Source organism: Pangasianodon hypophthalmus, chromosome 13 (assembly GCF_027358585.1).
Source record: "Pangasianodon hypophthalmus isolate fPanHyp1 chromosome 13, fPanHyp1.pri, whole genome shotgun sequence".
NCBI lineage: Eukaryota > Metazoa > Chordata > Actinopteri > Siluriformes > Pangasiidae > Pangasianodon > Pangasianodon hypophthalmus.
In genome coordinates, this window is record NC_069722.1 from 22,139,424 (window position 1) to 22,162,647 (window position 23,224).

The 23,224-nt window shown below is 37.5% G+C and overlaps 2 gene segments (V, D, J or C); both read left to right on the forward strand.

Annotated features, from left to right (window-relative positions):
• The first annotated feature begins 328 nt into the window (after nucleotides 1–328).
• LOC113546936 (immunoglobulin heavy variable 3-33-like) lies at nucleotides 329–809 on the forward strand. The segment is given in 2 exon segments: nucleotides 329–391; nucleotides 482–809. Coding segments are annotated over 2 exon segments (366 nt in total).
• A 21,191-nt stretch (nucleotides 810–22,000) lies between these two features.
• On the forward strand, nucleotides 22,001–22,573 carry LOC128319798 (immunoglobulin heavy variable 2-5-like). The segment is given in 2 exon segments: nucleotides 22,001–22,043; nucleotides 22,127–22,573. Coding segments are annotated over 2 exon segments (369 nt in total).
• The last annotated feature ends 651 nt before the right edge of the window (nucleotides 22,574–23,224 follow it).

Here is a 23,224-nt window from a genome sequence, read left to right on the forward strand (position 1 = left end):
ACACACAGTCTTTTTAGAGCTGTTTTATAACATTTTAAAAAAGAAAATGAATGAAAAAATAAAATGAACTGAAAGAAAAGAAAAATATAACGTTTATCCTCCTTTATCCCTCTGTCATCAGCAGGATGATCTTAAACCTCTGCTGGATTTGAGTGTTTCACAGTAACACAGTAGATGATCATGTTGTGTTGAAGGTTTAGTTGCTGTTCCCCTCTGTTACATCATCAGGACTCACACATTTATTCCATCATGACGTCATGATGCAAATCCAGAGTGCTGTGTGTCCATGCAGTATTTATGTGCAGCTGAGCTGAGTGGAGCAGTCGGGTCTCATCAACACTCACCATGAAGATCCCACTCTCTTTATTCCTGCTACTAATCAGCCTCATCAGTGAGTTCTCAACTGAAACCTGTGACTCACTCCTTTATCTGTATGTATCTGTATTAAAATGTGATTAAATGAATATTTTACTTCCTTCAGCAGGTGTGAAAGGTCAAAGTCTTGAGTCTTTACAAACGACAGTGCAGAAGAAACCTGGAGAAACTCTGAGTCTCTCCTGCAGAGGATCTGGAGTTAGTTTTGGAGACCACAACATGCACTGGATCAGACGACAGGCGAACAAACCACTGGTGTGGATGGGACGTGTTTGGTATAATGCAAATGGTCATGACTATGCAAAATCTTTTGAAGGGAGAACAGAAATCACCAGAGATAATTCCAACAGCATGGTGTATCTGAAACTCTCTGGTGTGACAGCAGAGGACACAGCTGTGTATTACTGCGCACGGGAAGCACAGTAGCAGAAATATGAGGAAACACCGTACAAAAACATTAGAGACGCGGCTGATTCATTTCAAAACATTCTGTCCAAAACATTTCAGAGACAAAAGAACTCTTCCATTTAAAGGAAAAATCTTTGAGCAGAATTATTTAAATCAGAGTTTAATATATATAACTTTATAAAATTTTAGCTTATTTAAAAATGTTTAGCTTATTGAAAGACATTAATGATTAGTAGTAGCAGGTTTTTCCTCCACTAGAACAGAGGCAGGCCAAAATCTAGTATCTATCAATAGCTTGACAATGAATATATTAGGGCTGAGTAATGCATTATATCATGACATCTCATAACAAGAATGATGTGAGGCAAACGAATACACACTTAAAGGCAGATAAACAGTTGCATTTATAATGTCTAATTTTTAAATGTTCGTAAAAGCCCATAACACTACTGGGTTCATGCCATGTTTCCTCTAGATACCAAACATGTTCAAAAGAAAGCTGAAAAAATTAAAAATCACTTAGATTATCTACAGTTAGATTCTCCTCAAGAGGCATTTTATGAAAAAAGGAGGCTAGAGTAAATAATCCTGAAAACTATTTTTGTGATGTCTGAATTATCATTTCTAACATCAAGGCATTAATGAAAGGTGAGAGAAAATGTAATGTAGTCATTTGTAAATCTCTAAATAAAACGTGTATCTTAGTGGATTTGGCTGATATTAATTATTAAATTCATATTAATTCACTACACTCTGTGAAAGCAATAAACAAACCAGTTAAACTGAAAACACTGATACTGATAAAAAATAATACGGGTAAAATATGTTCAGGATGGAGAGCTTTGCTCTTTGCGGTTTCTCTGTAACAGGCAGCAATTTTTTTAAAATCAACAGTAGGATGGTAAGTGTAACTCTGCTTCATCTCACCATCATGTTATTGCTTATTTTCCTGAAAGTGTTATTAAATAGCCACATATTCCCCAGAAGATGAATCTCCTCCTCATGTTTTAAATACATTCTCCTCCCATCATCAGCAGATAAGCAAATACAAGCGTCAGGGCTGGATATCATTCTATTTATGTGATGTGATGGTCTCTGTTAAACTGTGGAGAACAGAGAAGACCCCAGTACAAACAACACACACCATGTTCTCTACATCTCTACTGCTCCTGCTGGCAGCTGCTTCCTGTGAGTGCTTTATCAAATTCATTCGTTTACTACAATAACAATAAATGTGCAGCAGATATTGTGTGAGATATCACCATGTGTTTTCCTCCACTTATGTGCATGGTGAGGAACTGACTCAGCCTGCTTCCATGATAGAGTCTCTCCATCCCCTGCAAGGTTTCATATTCAGATATGAGCTATAGTACACATTGAATCCAACAACCTGCAGGAAAAGCTCTGGAGTGGATTGGATACATCATTTATGATGGGGATACATATTACAGTGACAAACTGAAAAACAAGTTCAGCATCTCCAGAGACACTGCTACTAACACAATAACAATTCAAGGACAAAATCTGCAAACTGAAGACACAGCTGTGTATTACTGCGCAGGAGCGTCACAGTGACACAGAATAGTGGATTCCCCTTACAAAAACTTTGAGACATGTTAGAGACATCCTCTCAATGCGACTAATAAACCATCTCACTCAAACTTTTACTTTCTTTCATTGGAATGAAGTTGTAATAGTTTGTGTTGAAATTTAATAATAGTATATATATATATATATATATATATATATATATATATATATATATATATATATATATATATATATATATATACATATATACATATATATGTTTTTTTTTCAAAGATTGTTCGTTTTGAACCATTATTAATCCCTCCGTTTTATGGAATATTTGACCTCAGAAACATTTATTATAAACAACATCATTCAATCATTTTAGTGATCAGTTTTATTTCTCATTTTTTTCTTATTCCATTAACAGTCAAAATTCCTCTGTAAAATTCTCAGCCTTTTCTTTTCATTATCTCTGGCTGGTGCTTAAAGCTGAAGACAAACATGAAAGCAAAATTAACTAAAAGCAAAGACATACACTATATGGTCAAAAGTTTATGGACACATGACCATCACACCCATATGTCGTTCTTCTCCAAACTGTTACCACAAAGTAGCCTAGAATGTTTTTGTATGTTTTAGCATTACAATTTCCATTCACTGAAACTAAGAGGCCCAAACCTGTTCAAGCATGACAATGCCCCTGTGAACAAAGCGAGCTCCATGAAGACATGGTTTGAGAAGGTTGGACTGGAAGAACTCGAGTTTCCTGCACAGAGCCCTGACCTCAATCCCACTGAACACCTTTGGGATGAACTGGAAAGTTGACTGCACCCCAGACCTCCGCACTTAACATCAATGCCTGACCTCACTAATGCTCTTGTAGCTGAATGAACACAAATCCCCACAATCACACTCTGACAAGCCTTCCCAGAAGAGTAGAGCTTATTATAACAGAAAAGTAGGGATAAATCTGGAATGGGATGTTCAACAAGCAGATATGGGTGTGATGGTCAGGTGTCCACAGACTTTTGGCCATATAGTGTATTAAATGATAAAACCTTACATTACATTACTTCTCAAAAGAAAAAAAACTCAGAAATCATTTTTGCTAATTTATTCTTTTCCTCAAAAGCAACACTGAAAATATATTTCAATCAAATGTAATTAATTTATTTGTTCATTTGTTCCTTTAAGAACTTGGCTACACAATCTGATGAATGAAAATGTTTGGAGAAATGCTGTACTGTAGAAAGACTGCCATAATAACTGTTAAAAAATACATAACCCATACTGCATGCAAATCTCCCCAACCTCAGACAGATATAAATACACTGCAAGTACACAGCAGTCTCTGTGTTTGGTCGAGTACAGCAGAGGAATCATGAGCTGGCCTCTTCTTCTTCTGATATCCTCTGTGTCCTGTGAGTAAACACGTCTCTCCACACCTTACTCACCTTTTTATACGCTCCATATTTCAGTCTGAGTTGAAGTGAAGTGTGTTTAATAGCTTCTGTATGTTTTACCGCTCTCCTTTTCTCAGATGTGCATGGCATCAGTCTGACCTCGTCTCCTGCTGAGGTTAAACCTCCCGGAGCCTCAGTGAAGTTGTCCTGTCAGATTTCTGGCTATGCCCTCACTAGCTACGGCACGGGCTGGATCAGGCAGCCTCCAGGAAAAGGCTTGGAGTGGATCGGGATCGTATGGGGTGGTGGAAGCATAGACTCTGGAGCTTCCTTTAAAACTCGCTTCAGCATCTCCAGAGACACAAGCAACAATGTGCTTTACTTAGATATCAGCAGCCTGGTGCCAGAAGACACGGCTGTTTATTATTGTGCAAAGACAGGCACAGCTGTACACCTCATTGGGAGGGCTGTACAAAAACTTAAGAAAAAACATTACCCTCAATAAAAATGCAAGGATGATCAAATTGACAAATAATACATTATAATGCAAAAAGCTTAAACTCTCCTTCACCAAAACACACAGTGAAACACATGTAAAGACTGTAAAGGGCAACCCTGCAATATATTATATACACACCTTACATTTTTATTATGTGATTTGTGCTTAATGTGAAGATCACTTATATTTTGTATCTCTTTAAAATAAGGATCAATTATTAAATTGACAAGTTTCACTAAACTTCACTTTCTAAAAATAATATAGTTCAGTCATTGTTGCATACAGTTTGGACCTTCTGCTGAAGCAATACGAGTTTGACTAATATTAAGTCACGTGCATGTATCACTTTTCATCCACTCCAAAACCTAATAATTAAAATATTTTCCATGAAAATAAAAGAAGCACACACCACTTGACACATCAACATCAATTAGAACATCCTTAGCCTGTGGCTGAGGATTTACTACATCCATAGTGGTCATGGTTTGCAAACGAACTCTGAGAATGATTTTAGGTTACTGTATTTTATTTGTGCTAATTTCATGTACGTTTCAGAGGTTTTCACATGATCCTCACAAGGAAAATTAAATATCTTCTCACTGTTTGGCTCTGAGCATCATAACATTTATTCATAATCTCTCCCTTTTTAAAGATTCTTATGGACAGTCCCTGACTTCCTCTGCTTCTGTGGTGAAGAGACCTGGAGAGTCACTCTGTCCTGTACAGTGTCTGGACTCTCGCTTAGCTGGTTGCACTGAATCCATCAGAAAACAGGACAAGAGCTGGAGTGGATCGGGCACATTGACAGTGGCACTGGCACTATGCAGGGCCAGTTCTCCATCACTAAAGACACCTATAAAAACATGCTGTACCTAGAAGTGAAGAGTCTGAAAGCTGAAGACACGGCTGTTTATTACTGTGCACGAGAACCGCAACGACGCAACAGACTCCAGAGCTGTACAAAATCTTACACAAACACGTCCTCGTGAGCTGTAAATATTCAACACATACAACACATTCACACGGCCTTGTATGTTGGATGATTTACATAATTTAAGGCTAAGCAGATCAAAAACATGTTGCTATTAAACGAGTCACTCATACAGTGAAGTTTTCACTAAATATGTATCAAGAGAGGCTGCTTATATATGCTATAACATGAATGGTAACAGGAACTGGTTTTGTGGATTTTCCACATTAAATTTAACTATTAACTGATTAAAATAATGCTGGCAAATTGCTGTGGCATAAGAGTAATAAGGCACTTAAGGATCTGCTGTTGGAGGAAAATCCCAATAACCAATAGCATAACCAATACTGCATGCAAATCTCCACAGATACAGACTGATAGCACACAGCAAGTACTACAAAGCTTCCCTCTGAGACGAATTATGAGCTGGCCTCTTCTGATATCCTCTCTGCCCTGTGAGTGCACACTTCTCTCGACACTTTACTTACCATTTTATACCCTCCATATTTCTGTCTAAGTTGTCGTGAAGTGTGTTTAATAGCTAATTTACAGCTCTTCTCTTTTCTTTTCCGATGTGCATGGCATCAGTCTCATCTCATCTCCTGCTGAGGTTAGACCTCCTGGAGTGAAGTTGTCCTGTTATTTTTCTTGCTATGCCCTCTCTCTAGCTACAGCACAGGCTGGATCAGGCAATCTCCAAGAAAAAGGCTTGGAGTGGATCGGGATCATATGGAGTGGTGGAAGGATAAAACACTAGCTTCCTCTAAAACTCACTTTGGCATTTCCGGAGACACGAGCAACAATGTGCTTTACCTGGATATCACCACTGATGAATGTGAAACTGTGATCTGCCACTGAGGAATCTTAGGGAAATTCTCCTAATAATTCTGTTGCATGCAGTAGTTTTTCATATAACTGCCTTGTTATGCAAATTCCTCATTCCACCCATTCTCCACATGAAAGGATTTATGCAGTGGGTCAAATGCTTCCACATCTTCATTTTAATAATCACTAGCTGAAGATGTTAACTATGATTTGAGCTACATTTGTCTTTTTGAGAAGTCAAATGTTACATCATTTTAAAAATTGATTTTTTTTTTCATAGCAAGCGTAATCGACTAAAATTTGTAAAGCATCTACGAAACATGAATCAATGACATGTTACCTTTTAATTAATACCCTTTGCTGTAGTTTGTCGGTATAAATAAGAATTTGAGGTGGTTATGCTTTGCTTCGTCAGTCTCTGAAAGTCTTAGCTAGTCTCTGGTCTGATGAGCTGCCTTTTACTAAATAATTTACATAAATGCATGAGATTTGGACAAACTGCAACAGAAGATAGTTCATGATTTGAGTCGCTTTCTTTTCATATGTCTATCAATACTGTCTGCCCCATACTGTACATCCATGCTGCCAATGTTTGTTCACACTGGCAATTCCCTTGTACAGTATTCTTCTCCATTCCATGCGCTCTACAAATGCTGGCTTCTTTGTACAGCTCACTTGCTGGGTTTAGCTTGTTGGGTCAGGTAGCTGGGTTCCCGTGACCCAAATTTGGGTTGACAATGGGGAAACCTCCAGCATGCTGGGTTGGGTATGCGGACCTGAAAGATTCATTTTCTGGAATTTTCTCCACTTCGTCTATCGAGACAGAACAACAGCCAGAAAAAGTCTGAAGTAAAATAAATCAGGTGCAACTGTAAGAACGTTTTTATTCACATATAACTTAATTTTTTAAATTTAGTTGAATCTTTTGGAATTATATTTTTGTATTAACATTGTCAGAAAAAAAAACTTTTTTAACGTATAGGCAATGTTAGCCTGCTGACAAAATGTACACCGGCTAACGTTATTTGAGGGGAAAATGTTATATAGTAGCTCTAAATTAGATTACTTGGTGTAAATTTACATTTGATATTAATTTAGGGCTGTTATGTAACTAGTAAAGCTACTTCTAGCTAGTTAAATGACCTCGTGTTTTCTGTCTAACATTAGCTCGCTAGCACTGGAGTCGCGTTAATGCTAATCCTGCGTTTGATATTCGTTAGCCTTCTGACAAAAAGTACGCTTGCTAACGTTATATGAGGGGAAAATATTGATGTTTGCATTTTACATAATATTTAACATTAAACCACCTAATTTAGGGCTGCTATAAACTTCAAGCTAGTTAAAATTATCGTGTTTTCTTTTTGTATCTGGTTAGTTTCTTGGTAGAGTTGAATTAATGCTAATTCTGCGTCTGATATTCGTCACTTATGTGAGATAAAATGTACACTGATATAAGACGCTTTCACGCTACGTGTTTTTTGTAGAGAAAAACACCCCGAAGCTTCCTTTATGCTGACAAAAAGCTCATGTAACCACATTTTATCCAACAATAAATAATTAATTAACAATTAAATTGGTGAGGCAATGTAGATCAAAGAAAAAAAACCTCAACATCCTGAAGCTGTTTTTTATCCAGATTATAGGCTACATTTTAAAAGAAAGAAAAAAGCCTGTCTAATGAATGGGTTTGTCAGTTACCACACACTGGAGATACATAACTGAACCTTGTAAAGTTATAGACAGCTTTGTAGGTTTAAAAAAAAAATACATACTGAAGTAACAAAAAGTGTAGGCTTGAGAATAATACCACCCCAGCAACATGTTCAGTAGCTTTCATTCTGCGAGTACAGACCTTTTACTGATATCAAGTTCACAGTACATCACTGTTAAGTAGTCACATAGTGTAATGAATTAAAGGACTTCTGTACCTTGATGGGTGGGTTATCATGCAAATGTTGCACCGATTTACTTTTAAATGCCTGGAAGAGAAGCTGCTTCATCACCCAGATCCATGTCAAATCCACTGCATCTCTCAGTCCAGAACTGCCAGTCCATCTCTTCTGTCTTATCCCACTATCAGACCTGCTTCTTGTTTCTTTCGTCTGTTGTTCTCTCTCTCCTCTGTGAGCTAATAGTGCTCATGTCACGAGTACAGCATGATGTAGGTGTAACGATTCCACAAACACGTCATCTGCACAAACTACAGTTACATTTCAAGTTAGAAAAGACTTTATTGATCTGATCAGCTCTAATTTAAGCAGTATTCATTCATTTATAACTTTACACAATTTGTTTTATCAACTGTTATTATTAGTAGTGTTTTAAATGGATTTAAATTATTTCCTTTCCAATAACACTACAGTGCTTTAGAGCAACCCTCTTTTTTTTTTTTTTTTTTTTTTTAAATCAACGACATTTTAATATAAACCTATTAATATTTTGTCTGTAACTGGTTAATACTCTTCATGGTAATAATGAGGGTAGAAACGGCACAAAGTGGGCTTGGAGTAAAACAGCACAGTTTGCAGCACATGGACAGAATCATGTGCAACTCGGTCTCTCACTGCCAATTCGTAACTATTTTCACGACTTAATTTGTGTTAAAAGTTATGGGCATGTTTAGGGGCGGGGTTTGCATTGCGTTTCAGTTCGTACGAATTTCTTACGAGACGCTCAGTTTGTTGGAGCTGCAGTAAATCGGCTACATTCATATGTTCATTGCCTGCTCACATTTCTGACCAATTTGCAAAATCTTATTTTAATCTAGTTTAATTCTAAATCGATAGTCAATATGCATAAGGATTATTAATAAGGAAAATATCATTTCTCGCTTTTGTTGTTTACAACTTTTTTATTTGTCGGTTTAATTGTTTAGGGTTCACTTATATTATGAGGTTTGGAAAGACAGACTTTTTCAACATGCTTACAAAATGCTTACATGCTTTTAAAAAAAAATCCTTGTTAAAGAACGCTAAAAGCTAAGAAAAGAGATTTCTTGAGTAGCCTATGTACAACCACTGCCTAATAAGCGATAGTATATTTAAAATATATTAATAAATTCATATTTATTAATATATTTTTAAATAAATCTTTAAACTCAAATTATTTATAAATAAATGAATAAATAAAATGGAGCCATATATTATGTATAAAAATATATAACCTACATGCAGTCGAAGCTTTGCCAAACGAATACAAGAAAAATTAAACATTCTTAATTTTCCAAAAGTGCATCCATATTTAAACTTTCCTCACCTGAATTCCGTGCAGGCCAGAAGTGAATTTGTTCCGGTGGTTTTTGTCCAGCAGTATATCGTGGTGATAACTACGACCACGCTGATTCGCACAGGCACAAAAACCTCCAGTCACGAGCAGTTTCACCTCGGGGGGAAAAATTCACATGAACTACTGTAAGCCTGCTAAATGTTTAAGAGGCTAATTCCCAAGTCCTCTAACTGTACACATGGCTCACTATGTACTGTGTAGAAAGCATGTTCATATCTGATCATGTAAAGCACTAATACAGGGAGCAACAGCCCTTATCTTTTGCACGTGTGAGTAACATGTAATCCCATGTGAAAAACGAAGTAAAGTTCATTTCAACACGTTATACTGTAAACTAAAAACACGCGTCAATTCATGAGAATAATATGAGATCTCGAGAAAATGAAAAATAAAACCCCAGAAGTGCAAAATTAAACATGTGAAAATAAGTGAATGGGGTTCTTCACATGCTCAAAAATAAAAACCCATCCTTTACATGTGATAAAACTGTGAAACGCATAATGTGCAGTGTATAAAATCCCCGAGGGAACCATGTGATTATTTATATGTGAATTTCGTGTGGTTTTTCTGCAGGAGAAACGCAGCAGAAGAGTTAACGGTGTATTGGTGTTTCTGCGTTTGGTGTATTTCTAAGATCTCAAAAAATATTTCCAAATGATGAAAAGGTATTCATCAAATAAATGTCGGTCAGTAATTGTTTTAGTGTGTGTCTGCCCGATTTAAAGGTTTTTACACGTCCCAGTACAGAAGGAACTTTGACACACAGCGACAGATAAATGCAAGAATTTAAAAGTCCAAACAGACTGAAAATGTCGAGAAGAATTATTTAATATCACAAAATAAAGTGTAGCCCGTTCAGAGGCTTTTTGTCGAATTGCTGTGCTGAGCCCTGTGGATTTAAGGTATTTGTTATAGTATGAATCACTGTGCAATATAGTGGCTCACAGTGATAAAATCCTCTTTGCCATAGAAGCATCATGCAGTACAAGTCTCATCATACTGCAAACTGTCAGACAGACTGAAAACTCTCACCAAAAGTAGTATTTATAGATTAACACAGTAATCCTTTCAGAAAATCCTTTTAGTGAAAATGTCTCCATGCAGCATTGCTGCCTCACAGCTCCTGGGCACCAGGTTCAATCCTGAACTCAGGTTACTGTCTGTGCAGAGTTTGTGTATTTTTTTTTTCCTCTGGGTTCTCTGGTTTCCTTCCACATTCCAAATACTTGCCAGATGGTGGACTGGCCAAAATATATTTCCTGTAGACGTTAATAAGTATGTAAATGTATGCATGCATGGTTCCCTGCATTGGATTTGTGTCTCATTCAGGGTGTATTCCCAGCTATAACTTCTCATAGTTCCTTGGATAAGCTCTGGAGCCACCGCAGCCCTGGACCAGGATAAATAAATAAATGCACTGTGCTAGGAGAATTTTCGCAAAAAATGCACACAAATGCAAACTGACCATTAAATAATTTGATGTACAGTATTTTCTTAATTTATTGCAAACTTTAAAAAAGATTTATATATATAAAAATATATATATAAAATAATAAGTAAAATGATTAATAATGCAGGTAACAGCAGGCAACAGTTTGTATTTGTACAACTTTTGCATTAGAAGCAGTACAGTGTTTTAAGCCATTACAAAAACCTGCTCCTGAGACTGAACTACTGTGGACTAATAAAGTATGTTTAGATAACAATGATTGATTAATAGTGCATACTTATTATAAGTAACCATATGCTTTGAGTTCATAAAAGTTAGTTAATACTAAAGTGGTTAGTGAAGATGAATGAATGAATTAATTAAACAATCTCTATCTATATACTTTATCAATTTGTTTTCATAAAGTATTGTCTGAAACACTTTTGTTTAATTAAACACCGTTTCAACACATTTCAAACACCATTTTGTTAGTATAGTATTTACAAAAGACTTTGTGTTCTTGCAACTATTTCTGTGGAAAGATCAATCTACCGCCAAGTCTTAACCTCCTGGCAGAGGCAACCAGGGTTTCAGCCTAAATATACTGATACTCAGCAGAATTCATGCTATCAGTTTCACAAGATCCCCTAACCCACTAGCTGAAAAACAGCCCACAGCATCTTAATATTTTACAGCAGTTACCAGGTGTAGTGCTCTTTTAATCACCTACATCCCAAGTGTGCGTGGCCAAAAAGTTTGAGTTTTTTTCCATCTGACCATAACATATGATTCCTATAGTATTTCCAGTGATGCTTGGTGAATTATATGCAATACATTTTGCGTGTTACAATGACTATTTGTCTTTGTATTGAAAACTCTTGATTTTTCACATGGTGCTGGATGGCAAAAGGATTTTACGGATGTGCAACTTTACATTACAAAAACCCATAGGCCTGTGCAGAACATGCTTTAAGTCCCTTTTAGTGTTTAAAATACTAATAACTAACTAATGTTTTAAAAGAAAAGAGAATTACTTCAGTTTTGAATAAGGTCCAATCTAATAGTTTTATTTAAGTAACACCATGGAGTTAGCCATAGCCATCATGGCGGGAAAATCCATCCTGGATGGGACACCAGTCCATTGCAGATTGTTCAGTTGCATTACCATAATGCCTCAATATGCTGTAGTTTTTAACATTGTCTTATAGTTTATTAAAAGTTGTTATTGGTTTTTCAAAATGTTTTATACAGCAAATAATTGAAGAATTACTCTTGCTGAATATGTATGCTTAGAGCATACACATTGTTTTCAAGGGGGAAAAAAGTTTAATAAATCTTTCACTAAATGTCTGACTTACAAATGTAAAAAACCCTGCTGCTAAAATGGTCAGTTAACTATGAGTTATTTATGTAACATTAGGGAGCCTGATGGAAATTTTAAATTCTGCTCTCCATGATGCATGTTTCCTGATGTGGCCTTTAAGCCACTTGCACTAAGCACTAACTGGAAAGTACCATAAAGTATACAGCAACTGTGCCCTGCAGCCCTGCACCCTCACTTTCTGGTCATGATGCCAAGAATGGTATTTTTTTCATGTGGGGTTAAAAACAAAAAAAAGATATCATTCAGGCGTAAAGGAGGCAGATACAAAAACCAAGGATCTGAAGACAACAGGGGCTTAGCACAGACCTTGCCTTTAGGGGGCAATGAACTCACTGGGAGAGTGTTTTTCTTTTTTTTTTTTAAATCCACAATTTTGCTATAATTAATTATCAGTTAGTCAGTATGTTTAAATATAGTTTAATTACTTGTAAAGATAGCTTGTGTACACTGTATGTGGAGATGTGACCATCACACCCATACGTGCTTGTTGAACATTAAAAGACATGGCCACTAATATGGATTTGGACACTGCTTTGCTACTATAACAGCCTCCAGTCTTCTGGCAATTTTCGAACATGGCTGTGGGGATTCATGCCTATTCATCACCAAGAGCATTAGTGAGGTCGGGCACTGATGTTGGGCGAGTTAGTATTCCAATTCATCCGAAAGGTGTTCATTGGGGTTGAGATCAGGGCTCTGTGCAGGCCACTTGAGTTCTTCCACACCAACCTTGACAAATCATGTCTTTATGGACCTCAATTTGTGCATTGTCATTCTGGAATTAATATTAATCTAGCATAGCTTTCTATTTTAACTACTATTTGCCATTTTTCTCTTCTGAAATAGTTATTGGAAATTAGGTTTTTCCCAATCAGAAGCCATGGGTAGATCGATCCATGTGGAAGGCTCTGAACGTGCGCACAGCTGCCTACAATGCCTACAGAGGTCTAGCTGGAGAGGAGGAAAGACTGGTCATTTCAGAAATGGATGTGAGGAAGGTGCTACAAAGTTAACACCAGAAAAGCATGCGGTCCGGACAACTTCCCTGGACGTGGGCTAAAAGTCTAGCACCAGTCTTTACCACCATTTTTAACCTCTCCCTCAGCCAGAGTATTTTCCTCATTTGTTTCAAGTCCTCCACCATCATTCCTGTCCCCAAAACTGCCCATCCTGCCTCCCTGAACGACTACTGTCCTGTAGCCCTCACTTCTATAGTGACAAAGTGCTTTGAAAAGATGGTTAGAAACTACATCTACTCCCTCCTGCCCAGCTGCCTAGACCCATTACAGTTTGCATACCGGTCCAACAGGTCCACAGATGACGCCATCAACTACACCCTACACACTGCCCTCTCTCACCTGGACCAGAGGAAAGAGAACTATGTGCAAATGCTGTTTGTGGATTACGGCTCCGCCTTAGTCCCCTCACACCTCTGCAAAAAGATCCAGGAGCTGGGACTAAACTCCTCCATCCACCACAGGATCCTGGACTTCCTGCCTGGACGCCCCCAGGTAGTCAGGATGGGAAACAACACCTCCTCCATGCTCACCCTCAGCACTGGGGCTCCTCAGAGCTGCGTCCTCAGCCCCCTGTTGTACTCCCTCTACACCAGTGACTGCACGGCCACACACAGCTCCAACAGGCTGGTGAAGTTCGCCGACGGCACAGTGGTTGTAGGCCTCATCACCAACAATGACGAGAAGGCCTACTTAGAGGAAGTGAATATCCTCTCCACATGGTGACAACAACAATCTCTTCCTGAGTGTCACCAAGACTAAGAAGATGATTATTGACTACGGGAAGAAGCAGGTGAGGACCTACAGCCCGCTGTTGATCAATGGGGCCACAGTTGAGAGGGTGAGCAGCTTCAAATACCTTGGGGTCCATCTCACAGAAGACATTTAATGGACTACACACACATACAGCTTGGCGACAAGAGCACACCAGTGTCTCTACCATCTCCAACGTCTGGCCAGGTTCAGGGTCTCTCACAGGGTGCTGAAGGCTTTCAACACTGGGGCTGTGGAGAGTCTTCTCAGCGGAAACATCATCACCTGGTTTGGAGGCACCACGGCCAAGGACCAGAATGTACAGCCCAAAGTGGTGAGGGCAGCGGAGAAGAACATCAGGACTTCTCTCCCGTGCATCACATACATCTACAACCAGTGATGCAAGACCAGGGCCAGGAGGATCATAAAAGACTCTCACCACCCCGGAAACAGTCTCTTCTCATTGCTCCCATCAGGGAAGCGCTACTGGAGAGGCTTTTGCACACTACGTCTTCTGCTGCTAAGATTCTCCTTTTCAAGATGCTAAACAAATTTTTACATATTTTTACATATAACATCTATATTTTGTCTAATAGATACTATTTTATTGTGTTCTATTCTATTCTATTCTATTTTATTCATTATATTCTTTTATTATATTCAGCTTTTATTATATTCTGTTTTATTATGTATCACAGTTGCACTGTGAGACGAGGCACTAAGGAAAAACATTTCACTACATTAATACATCACATGTATGTAATGTATGTGACAAACAACCTTGAACCCTCTGGATCACCTCTGGAGTGCCAACGGTGCAGGTCCAAGGAGCTGAACCAGTTGGAACCAGCAGCCCAGTCGAGGACATCATTGTTGCGGGACAGCGGGTAAGAGTCCTGCTTGGTGACTTTGTGGAGGCAGTAGTAATCTGTGCAGAACTAAACACCCTCATCCTTCTTCTTGATTAGTAGGGTGGCTCAGTAACCCCTGGTGAAGCCATCTCCTGTACCTTTTCCTCTACATCTTGTCAGGTAGAGAGAATGAGGGCGGAGGTGATTTGGGGCTGCTGTACCAGTTTCGATGTGGTGCTGGACCAAGTCAGTCCAGGCAGGCCTAGAGCAGTTCACACAGCTGTCTCTTAGTATCTCTATTTACTTCTCTGCCATAGTTCTTTCAGCAGCCTTGCTTGCTGCTGTTGTTGCTCCTCTGAACTAGGACTGGATGTTGCCTTGAGTCCACCATATACAGACATGTTTCCCAGCAAAAGACTGGAGTGAAGTTGTCCTCGTACTCTTCCTCATACTCTTCTCCACCTGTCCTGTGGAGTTTCCCCACTTTCCCCTGGCATTGCATGTATCTTAGCCTAGACATGAAGCTTAAACAATGGAGGATTAGGGTGGTTCCTCAGAGAGAACCAGAATGAACTTGCCTGACAGCCACACCTGTGACATTAGCCTTATGCTTCTTTTGCTGCTCAGAACTTAATCTTTGGCCCATGCATAGTATACCATTGCTTCGGTACACTGCTGCTCTTACTGTGCTGCTCCAAAGGTACCCCAGACCCACAATACATGGGTCCTTGGGAGTGAGCCAGAACTTGTCCTGGTGCAGCCAGCACCCCACTTAAATTACTAGCTGATTTCTTGCCCAGCATGGATATCCTTCTGCCTTCTGCCTTCTGCCTTCAACAACAACAAAAATAGGGTGGCAACCTGGTGTAGTATGTGGCATTGCTTCTTCACTGCTCTGGGGTCCTGGGTTTGAGCCTAAGTTACTGTCTTTGTGGGGTTCTGCATGTTCTCCCCATTTTCACATGGCTTTAGTTCAGATTCCCTGGTTTCTTCCCACTGCCCAAAAACATGCAGTTATGTGGATTGGACAGACTAGATTGCCCCTAGGTGTTAATTTGTGTGAGGATGGTTCCACATCCAGGGTGTTGGCCCATCCAGATTGAATTCTCCCATCTTGTCATGTTGCCAGGATAAATTGACAAGGATAAGTGGTTAGTGAAGACCAAAGAATTAATTAACTGTCATTATTATTCATTAAAAATTATTCATAATTTATTATTATTATTATTATTATTATTATTATTATTATTATTATTAATAATAATAATAATAATAATAATTAATAATCATTAATTTTATTTAATAGTAATTTGAATTGCTATTATTATTGCTGTTATAATTCTCAGTGAACAATTATTCATCATTTGTATGAATTACTTGTAGAGGATTCAAGGAAGTTCATAAGTTAATATTAATTAAATTAACAAACGGGGGGAAAAACACTTGTTAAATGTTTGGTGGAAAAAATCCATTTTAGGCTTGCAGGCACACATAGTGGTTTTTGCTCTATTGCTCCGAAGTATTAACCAACGTGATAACTACTTCGACTATTGGGGAAAAGGAACACAAGTGACTGTGACCTCTGGTAAGTGTTTTACTTTTACTGTTCTTATTTTTATTTCTGAACAAATACCGACTTAAACAACAATACAAATATTAAAGCGCATGAACTCTAAGAAAGCGCAAGGCTGCCAAGTAGTCCATAATAATGACAGAGAAAATTATGACGGCGCTGCAAAAATAGCGATTTTGTACGGAGAATCGGCCAATTAATTCACTGTGACTACTACGGCTACTTTGACTACTGGGGAAAAGGAACTCAAGTAACCGTGACTTCAGGTAGGATTAAATTTATACTATGACCGTAAAATTACACAATTTTAGAAAATGTATTAGTATGCACATTTGGTCCCCATATTGTACGGGTAGTGCCGTAAAACTTATCACTGTGCTTTTGAGTACTGGGGAAAGGGAACGACGGTGACTGTGACTTCAGGTAAGAAATTAAAGCCAAACCTCTTTAGATTAGCCTTCTCTAACACCAACAGTAACTGGGAAAAAATGTAACAATTTAAGCCTGGTGTAGTGGTTTATATTCTTCAGTTAAAATGCTTAGAAAATGTTAAACGAAGATGGTTCTCAGCGACTGCATTTGAAAATGTCGCATTTCATTTAAAAGAGAAAAATCCATTTGATTGTTGAAAAAAATAGCATGTTTAGGTCATAGGCATGTCTAACTCATTTTATATTTTTACGACTCGTACTCGTATAAACAAAGAAACCCAGGGTCGATCAGCAATATGCTGTTATGTTTTAATGAAAAATGACACCTGGTGGATCTTTAACGCTGAGAATCGCGAACATCCAACTTTTCGGATATGATTTTTGTGAAGGACTTTTAGACATTATCAGTAATATATGGATAGATCGGACAGTCAGGTCTTTTTGAACGATGTCAGAGTGGATTTGTGTCACTGTGACGACGCTTTTGACTACTGGGGAAAGGGAACGACGGTCACCGTTACTTCTGGTAAGAAAAACATTTTATCCCTGCCGTTAAACGAACATTAACCTGATTTTCGTTTTTGAAAATCGCACTTTAACATTAGCACGTACTAACGTTTTATAGAAAATAACGGAAAAATAGCATTTTTTTTTAAAGTTCAAGACTTAAGTTTTCAAACTCAGTTTTTAGTACACATTGATAACGCTGTTAATATACTACAAGATCGCGTTTTTTCCTGTTAAAAACAAAACCACATCATTTTTTTAATAAGCTGTAGGACTATTCAGAGTTTATAAGTTAAAGTTCTCTATTTGGTTGGATTTATTTATTTATTTATTTATTTTAATGATGTGCGTATTAAGCGTCAATAAGCGGGATAATATTACTAATATGTAATGTAGTGTAGTGTAGTTGAGTGTAGTGAGGTGTGCTGGAAGTTGAACACTGTGTTACTGGGCTTTTGATTACTGGGGAAGAGGCACAGCTGTCACTGTAACAAGCGGTAAGTAATTCGGCGCTTTTACCCCAAACTTTATTTCTGTGATCATAAAGTGATTTTTAATGGTCTAAAATGTAAACCTGAAAAAAATGTTAACGGACGTCAAAAAGTATTTACATAATGTTTTAGTCCTTTTCTATCGTTATCAGATTGCGAGACTATTATGTTTAAAGTAAGTGACTTATTACTACTTCTAATAAATTGTGCATTTAATTTTATCTGTTCTTGCTTTAGACATACTTGTGTAGGCTAAAAATGCACGTTTAAAAAAAAAGACCCGTTGTTAATGTTGTATGTTTGACGTTTTTTCGCTTATTCTCATCATTTACAAAATCATTTGGTGTGAAAAGTATTTAGCGTTTGTATTCTGCTCAGTTCCATAATGATGATAATAATAATAATTATAATAATAATAGTGATAAATTGGTCGATTTCAATGTAAAATAAAGAATTTTAGGTAAAAGAAACTACTCAGTAAATGGTTTTGAATCTGTTTTACGAGACTGGACTGTATTTATTAAAATTTCGGGGTTTTACAGAAGCGTTTTTATATAAAGAAGTCAAATTTATTAGTTTTAGTTTTTGTTGACTTGTCTCATGATTCAAAAAATTCATACCTTGCCAGAACGAATTAAATCGTAAGAAAAGGGCGTGTTTAGTGATCGTACCCTTTTTTCTTCCCCACAACGTCAATCGTCTGAAATGCAACGAAATCTCATTCAGTTGTAAAACTGCGTACGGAGTTTGTGCGAGAGGTGAGACCGAGTTTATAATGATACCGTTTATGGGTCGTATGTATGTGTTTACAGTGTGTAGGCTCTGCCAAATGCCGTAAATGTAAATGTAGGCTATGTATGTACGCATTTGTTTGTTTGGAAGTTTATTAAGAAAAATAATGATTATTGTTGTTATACTTCTTAATGAATAATAATTATTATTAATTATTAAGAATTGATATTAATGAATTGTAGATTATTAAAGTTGTATGAATTACATACTTAAACGATGAGTAAAATGGAGTACATTAAAAATGTAGGTGTGTTATCTGATTAGAAAGTAGCAGAGAAAAGAAATGTTGACTGCAAATATATATATTATATATAATCAATTTCATTTTTGGCTTCCAGGCAGAGATTAAATCTAGTGTTGGTTTGTTGGTTATCTATCTATCTATCTATCTATCTATCTGCAGCAGTGCAAGGCCCCCCGCAGTCCCTGTTTCCCGTGTGGCAGTTCGGCTCGGCCTCGGACGGTTTAATCACTCTTGGCTGCGTCACGCGCGATTTGGCCTCCGCCGACGGACTGATCTTCAAATGGGCGGATGAGAAAGGAAGCGCGCTGACTGACGTCGTGCAATACCCGGCGGTGCGCCAGGTGAGCCAGGTGCGCGTCAAGGCTTCCGACTGGACCCAGAGCAAGAAGTTCACGTGCCGAGTCGAGAATGCCAAAGGATACAAAGAAGCGCTCTTGCAAAAGAAAGGTATGCGACAAAAACCTGGAACACCCTTTTATGTGTCCTTTCCAAACATGCAAACAGTGGCCACTTTAGTAGGTAACTACACCTGCCCCATACACACAGTATCAGACAAACAAAAAATGGTACTAAACTTTCCTTGTCACTGGGGTGGTGCCGTCAAGGGTACAGCTTTTTGTACCTTTTAGTCTGTATCTTTTACGAGGAAACGTGAATATAGTGCACGTTTAAAAATAATTTATGGTACAAAATTGGACCTTTAGGCCCACTGATACATACATTACATACATACGTACATACACTGTACATTTAAAGCTTTACTCTAAAAGCTAATTAAAGGTACTCCACATGCACCTTTCCTGGTAAAATATACATATTAAAGGTATAAAAGACATACCCTTGATAGTACCACCCAGTGACAAGAAAAAAGATTGTACCTAGATTACTGATACTGTATATGGTAGGTGTATTTGATGAAATGGTCAATTAAGGTATACACACATTATATATTATACCTAGCAAGCAAGTAAACAGTAATAAATATGCTAAAACAAATAAACATATACTGTATAACTATGCTTAAACATTTTATGAACATTTTAACTTCTGTACTACATCTGAAAGTGTTTACTCAAGACATCTTTAGCTTATGCTAAAGTGAAGTTCCTGTAAAACTGCATCATTAAATAGAAGAGTCTCTGGTTTATCAATCAGAGATATGAAAAATTCAAATACAATACTTTTTTCCCTCCAATACCCTTAAAGGTCATATAGATGGTTACCACTTTATAATAATTAGTGTTAATATTTCTCTTAGCTACATGTATAATCTAATTTCAGTCTCAGTGTGATCATTATTCTTTAAGAAAATGATGCAAAGGACATTGAATTAGACTGTAAACAGAATAAATGTCTACAACAGTTTCAATTTCTTCACTATACTTTTGCCTCACTAATATCAAATAACCTACATCTTTATTCCCATATACAGTACAACGCATATTGCTTGAATTGATCATGTTTTACCTGAATATCAGAATGTTTCTTATAGTCTGTAACTCCTCTAGGGGCTGGACATGCAAATGAGACTCTCCTTTTATAAGCACAGACTCCAGCTGCATTATTTCCACTGAGTTTAGACTTTTTTCAGGAACATCCATGCAACCACAAATCATTTACTGTTTTATTTTGACATTACTGGTCATACCCCGTGCGTAACAGCTTATTTGTGCATGCATGACTGATATAAATTGTGTGATTTATGTAAGACTATGAAATGATTAAATGTATTTGACATGTTGCAGATGTCAGACACTAACTGAGTCTGAGCTGGTGGTCATTAAACCTGGAGGATCTCATCAACTCACCTGTACCTACTCTGGGATTAGTGATAGTGATGCATATATATCCTGGATTAGACAGGCTCAAGGAAAAGGCCTTGAGTGGATCTCACTCATTTCTGCTCCGAGTGGTAATACTAAACGTTACTCCATAGTGGTAGTACTAAACGATACTGTTCAGGGAAGGTTCACCATCTCCAGAGACAACAGCAAGAAGCAGGTGTATGTGCACATGAGCAGCCTGAAGACTGAAGACACAGCTGTGTATTACTGTGCTCGGGGAACACACTGACACAAACAGCTGCAGTGCTGTACAAAAACTTCACATTCACTTACAGCTTCATTTATTTTAAGTGAAGCTCAAATATTCACACCAGAGTCACATGTTCTGTCTAATTCACATCATAAATCAGAAATCCACAGAGCTTCATACTGTGTGTATAAAATGGCCAACTGCTATTTCAAACTGATGTTTTACATTTCATTCTGATGATAAAGATGGTGTGTGCTGTTCAGATGGATTCTGGGATTTGTGAATTTACCAGTTAAATCTGGTTCAGCCCAGACTGTACACTGATGCAGCCTGTCAGTGACAGTGGTGTCAGGTGATTCCACAGAGTGACACGCCCCCTAAACTTGATCTCCGTAACACGTCTTCAGTAGTGCCTGAGAAGGTGGATGTGAACATCTAACCTAGAATCTCACCAACATGAAATCAGCAATTCCTCTCTGTATCAGTTAAAGCCTGTAGAGGGCAATCTATACCAGAATGAAAATGATTTGACTGGGGCATTTTCTATTGCACAGTTTGATTGTAATGTTAAATGTTGACCCCAGTTTTAATGTCACCAATAAAAAGTTTTAGCTACATGCTGTTCTGAAATCACTGCAATATTTCACTGTGTGAGAGTGACAAATATGGAAGCAGTTATTCACAGCAGGTATTTTAACACACTCTATTCTATATCTATAAAATAAAATTAAAAAGATTTTACATTTACCAGGAAATTTGTACACATGAGAATAATCTCTTCAGTAGTCTTCGTGCAGTTCTCTAGAGTGCAGCTTATGCAGAGCTGATAATGACATCAAATAGTTTTTTTCTAATTAATATTATTTTTATGTATTATGACGAAAGATTCAGTTTTATTTTCACTACAACAATAATAAGTGATAATTGCATTTTTTATTTATGTGAATATAAAATACTTAAATTATTTACCACGTGACATTCATATTGTTAGTAATAATAAATAATTAAATTATTTACCACATTAAATTGATATTAAATAGAGACAATATGGGATGAGACTGTGATTAACAGCTGCAGAGCTGCACTCAACACAGCTTCTCTGTAATATTTATGCAAATCTCCATCTCCTCTTGTAATATTAGCACGGTGCTTATCTAGAGAGGAAGCACTTCTCATTAGTCCTCCTTCAACACAAACATGTTTGCTTCAGCTTCACTGCTGCTGCTGGCTCTCGCCCCCTGTGAGTGTTTGGATTTAAGCTTTATTAGTTCATCTGATCTTTTCAGTTCAACATGTCAACCTTTTCTTTTTCTCTTTTCACAGATGTGTTCTGTGCTACTGAGCTCATCCAGCCAGACTCAGTGCTTATAAAGCCAGGAGAGACTTTAACCATCACCTGTAGAGTGTCTGGAGCTTCTATCACTGATAGCAGCAACCACTATGGAACAGGTTGGATTCGACAACCTACAGGAAAAGCTCTGGAATGGATCAATTTAATTTACTATGATGGGGATATTGCTAAGAAAGAATCACTTAAAGACAAGTTTGTCGTCTCTCAAGACACTTCCAGTAACACCGTGACCTTACGAGGACAGAACATGCAGACTGAAGACACAGCTGTGTATTACTGCACTCGAAGACCACACTGACACGACAAGCTGCAGCGCTGCACAAAAACATCATCTTCATCACAATGCAGTTCTGTATATAAATAATAACTACAATTAACTGATTAACTAATCCCCACGTTACATACACTTCAACCCAAACATTTAGATCATTTAATCATTTAAAAAAACTAATGCAAAAGTTTACTCAGTTCATAGTTATTATTAATAATATATTATTCTTATTTATCTTTTTAAATGAAATGCATCTGAATGTCCAGTTAATATTCCACTTGCTTCACATATTTGAAAGCAGTTTTTGACTTCATATAATTTAATTGAAATGATACTCACAATAATAGGCATGAAAAAAAAAATTGTTCTCTCAATGACTAATTCTTGATGTTGATTTAACACATAACTCATAAGAGAGAGGTATTAGAGGAATAACACACTTCAGCACATGCTACTGTAGGAAAATAAATAACTTTAAGGGGCAACAATAACACCACTTCAAGTGACACAGCATCCCACCACCCTGCCCTTGATTATTTTCCTATAACAGCATGCCCACAAGTGTTTTATTCCTTAATGAATCTGTCACTGAGCTACTCTGCCTCTGTGGTATTTATGGTAAAGGTGTTCATGTATTTTATCAGAAATATGCAACAGCAGTTTATTATGAATATCGGACCTAGTTACTGGTGTTTTATGGCTTGAGAGGGCAGTCTGTGTAAACTAAACCATCTCTAACTGCTCATTAATACACATTCAGCTTCTTTCTCCTCACAGACTGCAATGATTCACCATCATC